General features: G+C 37.9%; 1 protein-coding gene across 10 annotated transcripts in view; it reads right to left on the bottom strand.

Annotated features, from left to right (window-relative positions):
- The window catches only part of C2CD3 (C2 domain containing 3 centriole elongation regulator), a 146818-nt gene that overhangs the window by 79785 nt on the left and 49038 nt on the right, over positions 1 to 17995 (bottom strand). For all 10 annotated transcript variants that reach the window (XM_032358935.1, XM_032358937.1, XM_032358931.1 and 7 more), the window contains exons 9-15: positions 16027 to 16178; positions 14812 to 15021; positions 14019 to 14131; positions 9762 to 9880; positions 7911 to 8033; positions 4451 to 4945; positions 1069 to 1220 (exon numbers count right to left, since the gene is read on the bottom strand). In XM_032358935.1, coding sequence (XP_032214826.1) covers positions 1069 to 1220; positions 4451 to 4945; positions 7911 to 8033; positions 9762 to 9880; positions 14019 to 14131; positions 14812 to 15021; positions 16027 to 16178 — 1364 coding nt within the window. The remainder of the gene's footprint in view (positions 1 to 1068; positions 1221 to 4450; positions 4946 to 7910; positions 8034 to 9761; positions 9881 to 14018; positions 14132 to 14811; positions 15022 to 16026; positions 16179 to 17995) is intronic.

Genomic DNA, 17995 nt, shown 5'->3' with positions numbered 1-17995 from the left:
GAAGTATGAGACCACATTAATCATAACTAAAAAAGTGGAAAAAGCCTACAGTTGACAGATGGCATGATTCCAGCAGCACTCCTTAGCCTGACCATGCTTTCTACTGTTACTATTATAAGTATTTCACTGTTCACAGAAGGCTTACCCACTTATTTTCTCACTGGACTGTCACAATTGTGCCATAAGGAAGACAGTGGTGTCTATCATTACCCTCATTTTATAGATGATGAAAAGCCAAAGAGGCTGACTTCTGCAAGTCAAAGGATAAATTTCCTAATTTGTAAAAAGGGGATAATGACAATAGTTTCCCAGGGTTACAGAAAGGCTCTCGTCAAACTGCGCCCACAAAAGGGCTTTCTGTAAAATGTAAAACAGCATTTAAAACACAGAACCATAAGAAGGCTGTTACAAAAGAAGTCAACACTAAAATAACTAAAAATCAGTACCATGAACCAAAAGAAAAAATGAACAGTCTGTAGTGAGGACAGAAATAACCTTCAGATAAATCAATACCCCACTGGGGTGTGGCACAGTGAAAAGTGAGGTACAGTGATCAAATGTGAAGGTCCAAAAGACAACACTCAGTACAGAAATCTTCCAAATAGGTGAAATAAACAGTACTAAAGGTTTTGTGAGAGAGAACTAAACCATTAGTTTTGTGAGGTTAGGATTAGGGTTGGCAGTAGAGCTTCTTGGTAAAGCAGCAGAACTTGCTGGGTTCTAACCCTGGTTCTACTACTTACAATGTATATAACAAGTTATTTAAATCCTCTGCGCCTTTGATAACTCATCTGTAAAACGAGAAATAAAAATTACCTGCCTTAGAAAACTCTCATAGGATTAAAGGACTTGATATATGTGAGGTTCTTAGCACAGGGCCTGAAACATGGTAAGCAGTATTGTAGAACTGTTTTAACACAGGAGAAAGTGCAGCAATTGTGGTAAAATTGAGAAAAGTCCTCTAAGGTTTTATCGCGCTAGTTATTTTTGCAAACCAAAAGAATTCCTCTTCAGTCCATACAAAGCTAAAGATGAAAAGTAAAGAACACTCCAAAAGATCCTATTTACTTGAATGACATGTAAAACTGATGGAGGGGGAGTTTCACCAGCCCAAGCAACTTGTCCTGTCCAGGGCTCTGCAATTTGTTCCACGCTTCAATTACCATCACGTTGTTCTTCAGCCTTTCCAGGTATTTGGAAGACAGAGAGACAGGAATCACCTGGGGAGAGGACAATCAAAAAAACAAAAACCCTCACCTGAGACAAAGGATTAATCTATGCTTTTTTTTTTTAAAGATTTTTTTTTTATTTATTCGTTTGACACAGAGAGATCACCAGTAGGCAGAGAGGCAGGCAGAGAGAGAGAGAGGAGGAAGCAGGCTCCCCGCGGAGCAGAGAACCCGATGCGGGACTCGATCCCAGGACCCTGAGATCATGACCTGAGCCGAAGGCAGCGGCTTAACCCACTGAGCCACCCAGGCGCCCTAATCTATGCTTTTATTCAACAAGTACTAACTGAAAGCTCAATTTGAACTGAAAGCCAAGTACAGTGCTAGGAGCTGAAGACATTAAAATAAAACCTACTCTGTATCCTCAAGAGAAGTCAGTTTGGTGTAAGTGACAACATATAAAGGCCAAATACAAAATGATATGAGTTCTCTGATGACAAAGCTCATACAGATGGGGCTCTGAGGACACAGAGAAGGTTGTGAGACACGTCAATCACTGCCTGCCCACCTCGCCAAGCCTAGTTCTAAGGCCAAATAACCCATTTGTAAACCCCAGCTGAGAGATACTTTTTTTTTTACTGCCCCCACCCCATGTTTTTGAAAGAAAGCTGGCTACTGATTAGACAAGTGCTGAGCACCTAGTCAAAGGGCAGCCAATCCACGGGTTAGGTGGTATGGCCTAGTGCAAAAAGCTCTGCCCAACAACGTCATGGTAAATAACAAGCTAACTGTTCATCAGTGTAAAATTACTCTAGAACTGGCCTGTCAGCTAGTAGCTGAAAGAGAAAGGAAAAGTCACAAAGAGAAGCAGAGATCTGCAGCTAAGAGCGAGTCAGTTAAATTAATGGTAGAATCAAAGGTCCACCAATTTGAAGGGACCCACACTGTAGTATAACTGAATCAGCAGAGGAGATAAGCCCCAGGATAAAACCAACAGAAAATATGAAAGGCAAAAGGGTGAAACCAGAAATGATGTATGGCAAGATGAGAGAAAGACAAGAGCAGAGAACCTGAGCAGACCTACTTTTGTATCCATCTAAGAAATTTTAATTACATAAGGTACCCTGAGTACATTTCTGTTCTGTGAAATAAAAAGAGTGAAACATAGCGACTTAACCTACAATTAGGGAGATTCCAGAGAAAGCTGCTGGCAGAAAGTAACCTTAAATTCTGAAGGATAAACAGAAGTTAATTAGTATAGGGGTGCCTGGGTGGCTCAGTGGATTAAGCCTCTGCCTCCAGCTCAGGTCATGTTCCCAGGGTTCTGGGATTGAAACCTGGCATCAATCTGCCCAGCTGGGAGCCTGCTGCGCCCCCTCTCTCTGACTCTGCCTACTTGTGATCTCTGTCAAATAAATAAATAAAATTTTAGGAAAAAAAAAAGCAGTTAGCTAGTACAAAAACCTCTAATAGAAGTCATGAAGATAGAGTAGGAAATGCAAGGCAGAAGGAAAAGTACATGTAAAGACATGGCGGTGGGGCGTCTGGGTGGCTCAGTGGGTTAAAGCCTCTGCCTTCGGCTTGGGTCATGGTCCTGGGGTCCTGGGATCGAGCTCCGCATTGGGCTCTCTGCTCAGCAGGGAGCCTGCTTCCTCCTCTCTCTCTGCCTACTTGAGATCTCTGTCTGTCAAATAAATAAATATTAAAAAAAAAAAAAAATAAAGACCCGGCAGTAGGGAAAGAGAACGTTTATGAAACCTCAAGTAGCTGAACATAACTGCCACTATCTAGTGTGGAGGGAAGAGTTCTGAAGGGAAGACAGTTCTTAAAGGGTTTTGCAGTCCACAGTAGACATCTGGATTCTATTCTGAAGGCTATGGGGAAATCACTGAAAAGTTTAAAGCAGGGGAGGAAAATATTCAGGTTAATGTTTTAGAAAGATATCCCTACTGATACAAAAAGGAATGGATAGGGAAAGACCAGAAACAGACTAGACTGAAGGCCATTTGTAGTAAGAAAGGGGGTGTGACATTGGGGAGGGTATGTGCTTTGGTGAGTGCTTTGAAGTGTGTAAACCTGGTGATTCACAGACCTGTACCCCTGGGGATAAAAATATATGTTTATAAAAAAAAAAAAAAAAAAAAAACCCTCTCAAAAAAAAAAAAAAAAAAGGGGATGTGAATGAAAGCATTGGCAATTGAGTTTAGGTAAGAAGATTTATTCTGGAGATAATTAAGTTTGCAGCATCTATTGGATTTGGTGAATAATTATGTAATAAAGAGTTGAGGATACCTCTCAGGTTCTGCTTGGGTTTCTGAGTACATTACAATATGAATTAGGGCAGATAGGAGGAGGTGGAACAGATCTGGAAGAAATAGTAAAATCAGATTTTGACATATCTGAATTCCTTTTTTATTGAGAAATTAAAATTAAAACCTTTATTGAATACCACTGATATGGCAGGCAGCACATTAGGTCTAAGCCAAGTGTACAGTGCTTTTGACACATCTGGGGATGATGACCAGCAGTTAGAGAGATCAGAAACCTGATCAGAAAAGCTGGCCTACATGGAAATATGGATTTGGAAGTTATTTTCATAAAAATAATAGCTGAAGCTATGGGAATAGACGTAGTGGCTGTGGGAAAAGAGGACTAGTTTGAAAGAGTACCAAGGAACAATGAACAGCAGCAACAGTAATTAAAGGTAAGAGAAAGAAAGAAAGTAAGTGTTGGGGTCACCACTCTTTTCCTACTGGCCCATAGACTGAAAAAGAATACTTGTTGATTCAGGAAGAAAGTGAGAAAGTAGAGTTACAAAAATATCAAGAAAGGAAACAATTTAAGCAAAAGTATCAAATCCTACAGAGAAATCAAGCAAGATAAGTACTAAAATAAGCAGAGGAATAAAGGAGAGAAAAAATATATTAAAAAGTTGACTGAGTGAAGAGTTTGGAGATACAGAAAAGAATGGGGAAAGTTTAATTCTAGAGGAAGCCGAGAGGAATACAATTCAGAACTCGGGCAAAGAAACAGTGGGAAACCATATCAGCTGAGACAGAACACAAGGAAATGAAGACACAAGTTTTAAAATGATGACAATGTCCTTTCCTTTTCCAGTCCCACAGTGGCAATGGATCTACATACATAGATCTACAGACAATTACAAAGGTCTCTCCCAGTCTGAACATTCTAGGTTTCTTTCATAATGGAATTATGATTTGGGAAACACACACGTCTCTGCCCCCATACATCCCTAATGGATATGGAATGTACAAAGTTACCTGTAAAAAGTTAAAGACTGGTTGTGTTGTGCCCCATGCGATGACAGATCTGGTGACTTCCTCTGTGCTGAAAAGTTTGCAATTTAAATAAACATTGCATGGTGGTTGTTTGTCAGACTCTCCAGTAATGAAATCTTTCCCATCTGGAACCATCAACAGCACATGCAATAGCAAAGCAGTCTCTTTTGTTGACCCATTTGTCTGATTTGCTAAATTGTGAGAGGCTGGCACATTCATGAAGGTTGAAGGATTTGATATGACAGGACTTGGTGACTTTGGTTTGGGGAGCACCAAATTTTGCACTTTCTTTGCAGCTTCTTTGTGAATTTGATTGAGGTTCTCTGGATTTTTGGTACAGGTAACATATTGACCAGGTTCTGAAAGTGTCTTATCTGGACTTGTAAGAGCACAAGGTGGGTTATGTTGGGTGCTGCTACTTAATTTAGTATTCACACCAGTGAAATCCTTGTTATCTATAACAAGCTCTATAGTTACCTATAAAACACAAAAGGAAGAGAGTTAGCAAGTATGTCTTCTGAAATCAGAATCAGAATTTTGGAGCCAGAGGCAAACTGGATTGTTAGAAAATAATTAACTCATTCTCAAATACCATAATAGTAAGAACACTAATAGACTGTATATACATTACCTTATTAGGATTAAGAGAAGCTAGACAGATGATTTATCAATAATACAAGATGAACGTGGAACATCATCTTGTGCTGGAAAATAAGGAAGTGCTCAGAAAAGGATGCAGGCATATTGAAAGGAGAAAGGATACAGAATTCAATCAAAGGAGCTCACATTGGCCAAATCTGGGACAATCTGAGCATCAAAATGAATAATAATAGTAATGGATTAGAACCTATTGAATAATGTAAAAGTCCATGAGTCTATCCCAACAAAAATAAATATGGGAGAAAGGACAACTCTTCTGTATAGTAGAATGCAACTAGTAAAAACATAAGGGAGGAGTCAGAAAATCATCACCTTACAATCATTATAGTGGTAAGTGATACAGATAAACCTCAATGGAGGACAGTCTACAAAATAACAGGCTTTATTTTTAAAAAATATCAAAGTACTCAAAGACAAAGAACGGTTGCAAAACTGTTACAGACTAAAGGAGATTAGAGGGTGCCTGGGTGGCTCAGTGGGTTAAGCCTCTGCCTTTGGCTCCGCTCGGGTCATGATCTCAGGGTTCTGGAATAGAGTCCTGAATTGGGCTCTCTGCTCAGTAGGGAGCCTGTTTTTCCCCCTCCTCTGCCTGCTTGTGATCTCTCTCTGTGTGTCAAATAAATAAATAAAATCTTTAAAAAAAAATAAAGGAGATTAGAGAGAGATGACAAATATGATAGGTAATCCTGGACTGGAAAAAAAATTCTATAAATGGATGTATTGGCACAACTGGTGAAATCTGCATATGGACTGTGGACATTATCAAGGTTAAGTTGATCTTTATAACTGTACAGTGTTGTGTCTGATCATGTCCTTGTTCTTAGGAAATACAAGAATTTGGGGGGAAAGATGCAAGATGTCTATAACATATTCTCAAATAGTTCAGAACAAAATTATGTGTGGGTGTGTGTGTGGGGGGGGATGCAGAGGGAGACAAAGGAAAAAAGACAAGTGAGAAAGGGAGAGACAGGAGGTAGATGATTATAAAGCAAATGTGACAAATGTTAGTAATTGGTGAGTCTCCGTAAAGGGTATGTGAGTTCTTTGTACTATTTTTGCAATTTTTCTCTAAGTTTAAAGTCATTAGGAATAAAAGGGGACTTGCTGTTCCCTTTATTTAAAACCCACAGCAAACTTCTTTCTTGCTATTAATTATGGACAGCAATCTATCTAGAACAGTATTTCCCACAATATAGCCAGGACAAAAACAATTTCTAGTCCATCAGTTCCATTAATTCTTCTTTTCTGATTTTTAAACTTGCAGTCCAGAACTGAACTAGGCAAACAAAAAATAAAACTTTTGATTATGGAAGAGAAATGTAGTGTTAATTTTTCACAATGACAATCACACCAGTCTTTAAAACTAAATGTTATTTATTACTGAGAAGACCAAAAAGTAGGCAGAGAGGGCTTCCAAGAGGAGGCAGTAGCGTGAAAATCAAGATCAAAACCATGGAGGTAAAAACCAGCATGATACCTTATTGATTCTTTACATAGTTTGACATGGCTATTGGTAGGGAAGCTGTAAGTGATAGGCTAGGACCTTATGGGGAGCCCTGTATTTTTATCTTTTGGATAATGAAGAGCCATGGAAATGTCATAGGTATGGCTGTGATTATTATTTTCTTTCTTTCTTTAATATTTTATTTATTCATTGGACAGACAGAGATCACAAGTAGGCAGAGAAGCAGGCAGAGAGAGGAGGAAGCAGGCTCCCCGCTGAGCAGAGAGCCCGACGTGGGGCTCAATCCCAGGACCCTGGGATCATGACCCGAGCCGAAGGCAGAGGCTTTAACCCACTGAGCCACCCAGGTGCCCCTGGCTGTGATTATTTTAAAAGCTCACCAGAACAATAAGACAATCCTATATTGAAGCCACACATTCAAATTCTGCCATCTAAGAAATCCTGTAGCTTCTGAATACAAGGAAAGAACCCTCTCTCCAAAGAATTATACATCAGAATTCATTCCACCAGACCATAAATTCAGTCACTTTTTTCCTTGTTTATATCCAATTACTCTACTCCAAGCCATCAGTTATCTCTTTTCTGGACTAATGTAAGTTTCTATTTTTCTTCTTGTCCCCTACAATGTATTTTCCACAGTTACCTTTTAAAAATGTAAATCAGGGTGCCTAGGTGATGCAGCTGGTTAAACATCTGACTCAGTGTTTTGGTTTACATGGTGATCTCAGGGTTGTGAGACTGAGCCCCACATTGAGCTCCATGCTCAGCGTGAAGTCTGCTTCAGATTCCCTCTCCCTCTGCCCCTCCTGCTTGTGCTCGCTCTCTCAAAAAAAAAGGTAATTCAAATGTCACTGTCCCACTTCAATGTCCTTTCTTGGCTCTTATGATAAAATCTAAACCATTTACACAGATCTACAAAGCTCTGAATGATATGGCTTCCACATGCCAGTCCAATCTTATTTTCTACCATTCTCCCTCCTGGCTCCCTATCCTATGGCAACGACACTGCTTTAGGGCCTCTGCATGTGTTATTCCCCTTCTTTGGTTTGATTTTCCCTCTACTTTTTACTTGGTGGCCTCTTCCTCTCCTTCAAATCTTACCTAAAATGTCACTTCTTTAGACCTTCTCTGACCAAAAGCCCCCTACTTTCTCCTACGTATTCACTTTCACATTTTACTGTTTATTTCCTTCACAGCAACTCTGCTGCCCTATTTTAACAGAAGTTGCAAGAGGAGAGACTCTGATTTTTCTCATTCAGTGCCAGCCAGTAAGATATATTTCATAATACTTGACTACCTGAATGTGTATCTATGTACCTTAAGGGGGCCCAGTGGAGTCTGACCATTCTCTTGTTGCACTGGAAGCTGGTTACTGAAAGAAAGCAACTCAGACTGAATGACAGTTCGTAAAGGCAGTGATGCAGATCCAATGACTTCTGGCTGAGAGAAGAAGAAAAGAAAAACTTTAGGTTAAATTAAAAACAAGCCACAGGGTATTTTAACTGAAGTGATAACATAGTACAGCTTAGAAAGGAGCCCAGGCTTTATGAAGTAAATAGCTTAACTATTTGACTGAGGCATCTTTAAGTGGCAACCTACAATCTGCCATACTTTTGTCCCCATTCTGGGGGTCACTACTTCTCTCTGGAAGATTATAGAGGGTTTCATGAGTCACCAAGAGGTTGGAAGAAAATCATTTTTCTATTTTAAGAGTTAGATCTTTACAAAAAGGGTTCAACTTCACACTTGTGAAATTGGGAATATAAACTGGCAACATACTTCTGAACAGCAAATTTGGCATTAAATATTAGAAGCTTTAAATATTCACTCTTAAGCCCAGTAGTTCCACTTCTGGGAATTTATACTACAGAAGTAACAAATACATAAAAAGCTTATAGACAAATATGTATACTTCAAAAATTAACAATTAGAAATAACAAGAGGTCCAATAATCAGGAATTAAGTTAATTACAGCACATTGTTATAATGCAATAATATACAGTCAATAGCGTTTACAAAAAATCTGAAATAATATGAACAGTATGAACAGTATTTACCATGTTTGGTAAAAAGAGGGTGTTAAGTAATATACAGCAAATCTTCAAATATTTATAAACATAATGTTAAATTTTTTAAAAAGCAGGATAAAAAAACTGTAAATAAAATTATCCCAATACTGTCAAAGATTTGCCAATGTATTGTAACCATTTGAAAAAAAACAGAAGTGAAACAAAAATATTAACAGTTATTTCTTGGTGATGGGATTATAGACAGTTTTTGCTTTTCAGAAATATTTTCTCAAGTTCTCTGCCAAAAACACGTACAACTCTTTTATTAGAAAGAAGCCATTAGCTAGGTGATTCAATGTAAATATACTGAAATATTTGCAGAGGCAGTCTTGAGGTTGTAGAATTATGTGTTTTTCCACCTCTTTTTATTTTAGTATATTCTTCAAAAAGAACTTGTATTAATTATATCCTCTGAAAAGACAAAAAAAAACCCCTCAAGATACATTCCTCATGCTATCCATACCAAGAGGAGATAAAGATTAGAAAGATTTCAGTAGTTTTACTAAAATAAGTTAAAAACTACTCAGGACATAGTTTATCGATTTATGCTGTACCAATTGCAAGTGAATTTTATAAACCTGGAATAAGTTTATAAGATGATCAAAACTGCTATCCACATTGTATTATCTTGGACCTCTATATATTCTACCTGAAAATAAGAAATAGAGTCTAAAAATTAAGGCTTATAACCTGTATCAGTTCAAATAGTCCCCTCTCTGTTGCAGGGAATACAGTGAAGAGGTTAAGAACTTAGGGTCTAAAGTCTGAACACGAGGTAGAGTCCTGCCTGGCTTTATCTTTTATTAGCTTGAGTGATCTTAAACGAGTTACTGAACTTCACCAAATCTCAGTTTCTTTGTCTATAAAATAAAGATAATAATGTACCTAATTCACAGAGTTGTAATGATTAAATTTGCTAGTGTGTTTGTGTAGTGTCTTTAGTATATCTTCCTTATGACAAATAGCAAACAGAGATTAGAAACAATAATAAGCAGTGGATGAGCCTGGAGAAATTCCTAGTTTAGGTAGGAATATAATTTTAAGTATATTCTAATTCCCTAGTGTATTGATAAGGCGAAGGTCAAAATCACTTAAGTACCTTTTTCTGTGGGGTTTTCTTTGTGTAAATTTGGAAAATGAGGTTGGAATTCCACCAGTGTTCTATCATTGGGCCACCAAAATGTACTGGAAACACAAATCGCTGCTGGAAATTCACCACTGTAAGGAGAACCAAACAATAAGCACATGTCAGTCCACCCAACTACAGCCATCATCAATCCAAGCTTTGACACAACCTGCTTCCCTTTTGATCTAACTAAAATCTCTTTCAGAAGTCTAGTCAGGCACCTGGGTGGGTTAGTCAGTTAAGGGTCTGACTTCTACTCAGGTCATGATCTCAGGGGTCCTGGTTTTGAGCCCTGCAGTCGGTTGGGGTCTGTGCTCATCAGGGAGTCTGCTTGTCCCTCTCCCTCTGCTCTTCCCCCTGCTTATACATTCTCTCTCTCATATAAATAAATAAAATCTTAAAAATTAAAAAAAGAAATCTAGTCAGCATAATTTCACAAAAGTGTTAGGGTTGTAGGGATTGAAGGAGCAGAGACAAAGAGAAAACCCTGCATATAGTACAGAGAAGATAAGCAGTGCTCTGTTGCTCTAGTTTTGCTATGAGAAATGAATGTCAAACATATGCGCTCAGGGGGCGCCTGGGTGGCTCAGTGGGTTAAAGCCTCTGCCTTCAGCTCAGATCATGATCTCAGGGTCCTGGGATCCAGCCCCGGACCAGGCTCTCTGCTCAGCAGGGAGCCTGCTTCCTCCTCTCTCTGCAGCCTCTTTGCCTACTTGTGATCTCTGTCAAATAAATAAATAAACTCTTTATAAAAAAAGAGAGAGAGAAAAAAGGAAATATATGTTCATACAAACACTTGTACAAGAATGTTTATAACAGATTTATTGGTAATAGTTAAAAATTATAAACAACCCAAGTGCTCATCAACAGATGAATGGATAAACAAATTATTCTATATCTAAAGAATGGAACAACGGTCAGAATGGCTGAAATTAACAACACAGGAAAAAAAAAGATGTTGGCAAGGATATGGAGAAAGGGGAACCCTCTTACACTGTGGGGTTATATTTTACAAGTAGGCAGAGAGACAGGCAGAGAGCGAGCGAGAGAGAGAGAGAGAGAGAAGGAAGCAGGCTACCTGCTGAGCAGAGAGCCCGATGTGGGATTCAATCCCAGGACCCTGAGATCATGACCTGAGCTGAAGGTAGAGGCTTTAACCCACTAAGCCACCCAGGCGCCCAATCACTCTTGAAGACAGAAAAGAGGTTCCTCAAAAAGTTAAAAATAGAGCTACCCTAAGACCCAGCAATTGTGCTACAAGGTATTTACCTAATGGATACAAATATAGTGATTCCAAGGGGCACATGCACCCCAATGTTTATAGCAGTTATGTCCACAATAGCTAAACTATGGAAAGAGCCCAGATGTCCATCGATAGATGAATGGATAAAATAGAAGATGTAGTATGTGTGTACACACACACACACACACACACACACACACACACACACGCTGGGATATTATTCAGCCATTAAAAAGTATGAAATCTTGCCATTTGCAATGACTTGGGTAGAACTAGAGGGTATTATGCTAAATGATATATGTCAGTCAGAGAAAGACAAATATCAACATGATTTCACTCATATGTGGAATTTAAGAAACAAAACAGATGAACATATGGGAAGGAAAAAAAAAACAACTAAAAACACGGAAGGATACAAACTGTGAGAGACTTAACTCTAGGAAACAAACTGAGGATTGCTGGAGGTGGGGTAACAGGGTGATGGGCATTTAGGAGGGCACTTGATGGAATGAGCACTGGGTGTTATATGCAACTGATGAATCACTAAATTCTACCTCTAAAACGAATAATACAGTATATGTTGGTTAAACTGAATTTAAATTATTTAAAAATGTAAAAGAAGAGTAAATAAGTATTTTTAATGTTTGTACTGGATATACTCATATCAAATGAGAAATGATGCATGTTCAAAGTTTTTCTATTGAACTACCGTTTTTAACAGTAAGACTGAAAACAACCTAAACAGTAATATATTAATAAGAGGTGTTTAAGTTATACAAGGGAATATTATGTGGCCAGAAAGGACTGGAAAGACTGAGTTCTTTATGTCCTGGTATGAAAAAAATTACTAAGATACACTGTTAAAGACAACGTACAGAACAGGGCATAAGGTACACTAATACTTGGATTAAAATGAGAAGGCGAAAAAGGGTAAACATACTTGCTTAAATATGCATGAAATACCTTAGGAATAATAGAAAATTTACAACATTGCCTACAAAGATTTTGAACCAAGTGAATGGATTCTATCTAGTTAAAAAAACAAATAAAGCAAAATAAAAAATTTAAAATCCATCATTACAAGGCTGTACTGGAATGTTACTTGAATGTGTAGGAGAATAAGGACCATATCTTTTACTCTTTAAACTACCTCCCAGAGAAAAATAAATAAATAAATAAACTACCTCCCAGAGAAGGAATTCAATACTGATGAACTGTTCATGGATCAAACTGGATAACCAATGCAAAGAAACTCACAAAATCTGTTATAAAGTTATATAACTTTGGATAACAGGAACATAAATGTTTATTATATTACCCTTTTACTTTTTTGTATTAGAAACCCTTAAAATAGAAAAAAAAGGTAGTATCAAAAGCACATGCAAAAAAAGAAAAAAATTGGGCAAGAGTAAAATTCAAAACATTTGTGCTATAAATGATAGTACTTAGAAACTGAAAGGACAGCCCACTAACGGGAGAAAATACTCAAAATCAAAGCTCTCGCAATAGTTTCATATCCAGGATATGTAACTCATAAGGGCCTTATGTAACTTATAAGGACCTTAGGATATATAAAGGATATATAAAGAATTCTTGTAATCCGGTAACAACTTAAAAATGGACAAAGAATTGCAACAGACATTTCTCTAAGATACACAAACAGACAATAAGCACCGGGAAACACACTCAACACCATTAGTTATTGGGAAATGCAAATCAAAACCACAGTGAGATACTACTTCATAACCCCTAAGATGGCTACAATAAAAAATAATGAAAGATAACGAGGGTTGGTGAGTATGTGGAGTATTGGAAACCTCCATACACTGCCGCTGAGAATGTAAAATAGTAGAGCAACTAATGAAAACTGTCCGGCAGTTCTTCAAAAAGTTAAAACATATAGTTGCCATATGACCCAGCAAGTCCACTCTTAGGTATACACTGAAGGGAAATGAAAACATTATATCCGCACAAAAACGTGTACACAAATACTCAGAAAAGCATTCTCCATAATAGCCAAAAAGCAGAAACAACCCAAATGCCCATCAGCTGAGGAATGGATAACCAAATGTGATAAAGTCATATGATGAAATATTATACAGCCACAATAAAGAAAAAAGTACTGAAACATATCATAACATAGATCAAATTTGAAAATATTATGGTAAGTCAAAGAATCCAGTTACAAAAATCACATACTGTATGATTCCATTTACATGAAATGTTCAGAATGAGTAAAATGATAGACAGAAAATGGATTAGGGGTTGTTTAGTGTGGGTGGGGGTGGAGACAGGAAAATGAAGAGTGAATGCTAATGAGTAAGAGATTTCTTTTGGGGGGATGAAAATGTTCTAAAATTAGATCATGATGGTTGTACAACTCTTTGTATATACAAAAACCACTGAACTCTTCAATGGGTTCAACGAACACTCTAAATGGTTAAATTGTATAATATGTGAATTATATCTTTTTTTTTTTAAAGATTTCATTTATTTATTTGATAGAGAGAAATCACAAGTAGTCGGAGAGGCAGGCAGAGAGAGACAGGGAAGCAGGCTCCCTGATGAGCAGAGAGCCCGATGCGGGACTCGATCCCAGGACCCTGAGATCATGACCTGAGCCGAAGGCAGCGGCTTAACCCACTGAGCCACCCAGGCGCCCTGTGAATTATATCTTGATAAAGTTTTTTAAAAAAGGGAATAAAAGAAAAATGGTAAGAGTCCAGCAAATGTGCTCTAAGCATCAGAAGCTCTGCATTTTAGTCTAAGGTATGTTACTGACTTGCTGCCTTGCAACAGGAATAGTCATAGTGCCTCTGGGGCAGTGTCCTCACTTATAAAATAAAAGAATGACAGTAGATTCACTTCACAACTCTTCCTAACTCTATGATTTTATGGTACTATAAAAGTCAGATGAATATTTAGGGATTGAAAAATTCTTCCACAGTAAAAATGTCTAAGGAAGAGAAAACTAGTCTTTCTCTTACTTCCATCTGTAATTTTACTGGAGGCAAGTCGAACGACCTCGGTGATCAAAGCTGTCTTTCCCAATCCATTTTTAGAAAAGCCCACAGGAAAGTGATATTCCACAAAGAAGGTGCTAAAAATCAAAACCAAAAAAAGTGATTTAAACATAAACCAACTAACAAATGAACATATTTATTATTTGATCAATCCTACATATCTTTCAAGGTCCTATATTCAGTATCTCAGATCCTCAGAGGACCTATCTGGTCTCTTGAAAGCCTTCACCAATCCTATCAGGCAAGTTTTACCTTGTGCTCGCATAGTTTACTTACTCTGTCTTTTACCTATCTATTATTGAGACATAACTGACATATAACATATTAGTTTCAGGCATATAACAATGATTTGATATTTGTAGAGGCTGGAAAATTATCACAGAATGTCTACAAATCTTTCAAAGTATTTTTTAATATAAAACACCTATTTTGCATCCTACAGCCTCTTAAATATGTCTGTATTGTGCTGACTGTAAAGTATATAACAACAGAGTCAGGGTCTCAATTTCCTTTTTTCTCACACTTACCTAGTATTGGTCTTGACACCTAGTGAGGAATTCATTTTTGAAAACATTTTTGTTGATGGATTCATATTAAAGTAACTTATAAATCATAAAATGTTATACAATTATTTTATAATTTTATTTTTTATCATGTTATATATTTATATATATTATATATATTATTTATTAATTACTATTACCATCACACACATTCCAGAAATATCAAATTTAGCTTTTCCATGTTAGAGACGTACCGCTTTTTTATTGCTGTCAGCTTAAGTGGTCTGCCAGAAAAGCTTTTCTTGCCAGGGGTCATCTGGGGACTATCTGGAGGAACGATCATTGTTTCGATGATGATTCTGACTGAATGTGTTCTACCCAAAAGGGCCAATCTATCCACACTTAGTGTCATCACTTGGGCATCTTCTGGAGTTTCTGATATCATCTGTTGTTCAACCAAATTTCTGAAAGGAGTTCACATAGACAGTGAAACAGACAGTCCAAAGCCCAACATGAAAGGATCTAGTTTGTACAGGCAAAAAGAGGAAAGAGGAAGGGCAGTCAAGTATCTAATTCACAAGTTATCAAGGACTAAGAGATGACTTTAATCAATAGAATTCCGGTCCTAACCCAGAGTGAAAGAAATTTCAAAAAATGCAAAACCATTCTTCTAATATAAAGACTTATCTCCACACAAGTATAGAAACGGATGTTACAGAATTAGGTTTTCTTTTTTCTTTTTCCAAGATTTTATTTATTTATTTGGCAGAGAGACAGCCAGAGAGGAAACACAAGCAGGGGGAGCAGCAGGTAGAGGGAGAAGCAGGCTCCCTGGGAGCCTAATGTGGGGCTCGATTCCAGGACCCTGGGATCAGGACATGAGCCAAAGGCAGACATTTAAAGACAGCCACCCAGGAGCCCCCAGAATTAGCTTTTCTTATAAGGGCTACAGGCATTACACCTCAGTTAACATACTACTTCAATATAACTACTATCATCACTTCTGTGTATTCGTTTTCATTATTCTTATTTTCTGCAGTCTAGTATAGCACATATTCAACCTAGAATTCTGCTTTCTCAACCATTTTATTGTATCTATCTTTTCATATTATTACACTTTTAAGGATTCAATACTTAGTGAACTACTTAGTGAACTCACTTAACTAGGATGATAGTACTGGGCAAATACAGATCATTTACTTTAGGAGATCTTTTTTTTTTTTTTAAAGATTTTATTTATTTATTTGACAGCGAGAGAGAGATCATAAGTAGGCAGAGGCAGGCAGAGATGGGGGGAGTGGAGAAGGCTCCCTGCTGAGCAGAGAGCCCAATGCGGGACTCGATCCCAGGACCCTGGTATCATGACCTGAGCCGAAGGCAGAGGCTCCAACCCACTGAGCCACCCAGGCACCCCTAGCAGATCTTGTAAAAATAATCTTCCTTTGCTTTTTCCTCAATCATAGCCTCACCTATTTTTCTTGCCCGCTGCCCTTTTCTTCAACTTAGGATCACTTGACTCCACAAGCTTAGGAGATTTGGCAAGAGCTTTTGACTGGTTCATTTTTTTAGAAGCGACAATATCATCTTCACTGAAGAAATCACTGATGCTGGTATCGGATTTCTATGGGGGGAAGAAACAAAAAGAGAGGCACTAAAAAAAAATTGTTTTAGGGAGAGTGGTAATGAAAACATTTCTCTAAAGGTAATCAAATTCTTCTCTGAGATTACTGATGCCAGGGAGATAATCCCACAATTCTCCTGGTATATAAAAATAACCTACAAATTCAGTTCAAAGAAAATAAATGAAAATAGACTCTTCTTTCAAATTTCAAATCATTACTTATTTACTATCATGTATCTAGTACCAAAGCCAGATACCAAAGCCTGTATTTCTATCACAGTTTGAGGCAAAATGGAACAATGTCACCTAATTAAGAATTTTAGGAACCAAACACAGTTTCATAATGCTAAATTTCTAAGCTCTGGATGTTATTCAATATTAAGAACATCAAACCCTGGAAAAGGACATGTACATTTTAACTCCCTAATCTTTCATTGCATCATCGTCTATTGGTTCACTCCTCATCAGCCAATCTTTTCTAAGATTATTTTGGTCAAATGGCATGGGGGATTACACAGTGCCATTCATAAACTCATTCCTTTATTCACTAAGTACTCACTGAGTACACTCAATATTCATCGGGCTTTGTTGTACTGGTAATACAAAGATAATGCAGACATGGTCTTGTTCTTGAGAAAGTGTATCATAAAACACTGCCTGAATGTCCCAGGATCCTGTGGAAATCTGGGCAATAAATTCTGCTTGGAGAAGTGTACAATGGTTTCTTCAGAGAGGTAATCAGCTGATTTTTTTTTAAATTTTTTTTTAAAGATTTTATTTATTTATTTGACAGACAGAGATCACAAGTAGGCAGAGAGGCAGGCAGAGAGAGAGGGGGAAGCAGGCTCCCTGCTGAGCAGAAAGCCCGATGTGGGGCTCGATCCCAGGACCCTGGGATCATGACCTGAGCCGAAGGCAGAGGCTTTAACCCACTGAGCCACCCAGGCGCCCCTAATCAGCTGATTTTTGAAGAATAAAGAGTTTATCAGATGTATAAAAGCATTTCAATATTCGAAGTAGAAGAATCAGTATAAGCAAAAAATACAGAGATAAAAAAAAGAACTACAATGTTTGTGGAGTGATGAGACAATCAGTATGACTGGAGGGTAAAGGGCAAATGTGGGAGATAAGGTTAGGGAGGTAAGTCAAGATCAGATTCTAATGCATACATAAGGCTTATGAGATGATGTCATTATTTACAAGTAATAAATACTCCTAAGCATTTATATCATGATGTATAAAAGAAAACATTATCATATTGGGCTAGATAGAGAATTAAATGAAATAATGAATTTGAAACATTTGGCACAGTACTCAAAAATAATAGATAAGAAGCAAGATGGTGGAGGAGTATGAGACTGAAATATCATTAGGTCCCAGGAGTTAAGCTAGATAGTTATCAAATCATTCTGAACACCTACAAACCCAACAGGAGATAGAGAAGAAGAGCAGCAATTCTAGGAACAGAAAATAAACTACTTTCTGGAAGGTAGGACGTGTGGAGAAGTGAATCCGAAGCCAGTGGGGAGGGGCTGGCTCCCCACAAGTGGTAGAGCAGCGGAGCACAAAATCAAGAGATTTTAGAAGTCTGCTCTGCTGAGGGACGCTGCACCTGTGGCTAAGCGTGGAGTGGAATCCTTGCTGAGACCATGTGGTCTCAGGTCCCACAGGGTCACAGAAAGACCGGGGTGTCTGAATGTGGCAGAGCTCCCAGGTATTGGAGACGGGAAGCCCGTTTCAGAGATGGAGCTGAAGAGTATGTTCTCAGCTCGTGGTTACCTTAAATCGTGATCTGAGGAAGAGCTGGGCCACTGCTC

The sequence above is a fragment of the Mustela erminea genome, chromosome 9 (assembly GCF_009829155.1).
Source record: "Mustela erminea isolate mMusErm1 chromosome 9, mMusErm1.Pri, whole genome shotgun sequence".
Classification (NCBI taxonomy): domain Eukaryota; kingdom Metazoa; phylum Chordata; class Mammalia; order Carnivora; family Mustelidae; genus Mustela; species Mustela erminea.
Note: the sequence above shows the minus strand (reverse complement) of the source record. Positions and strands in the feature narration are given on the sequence as shown.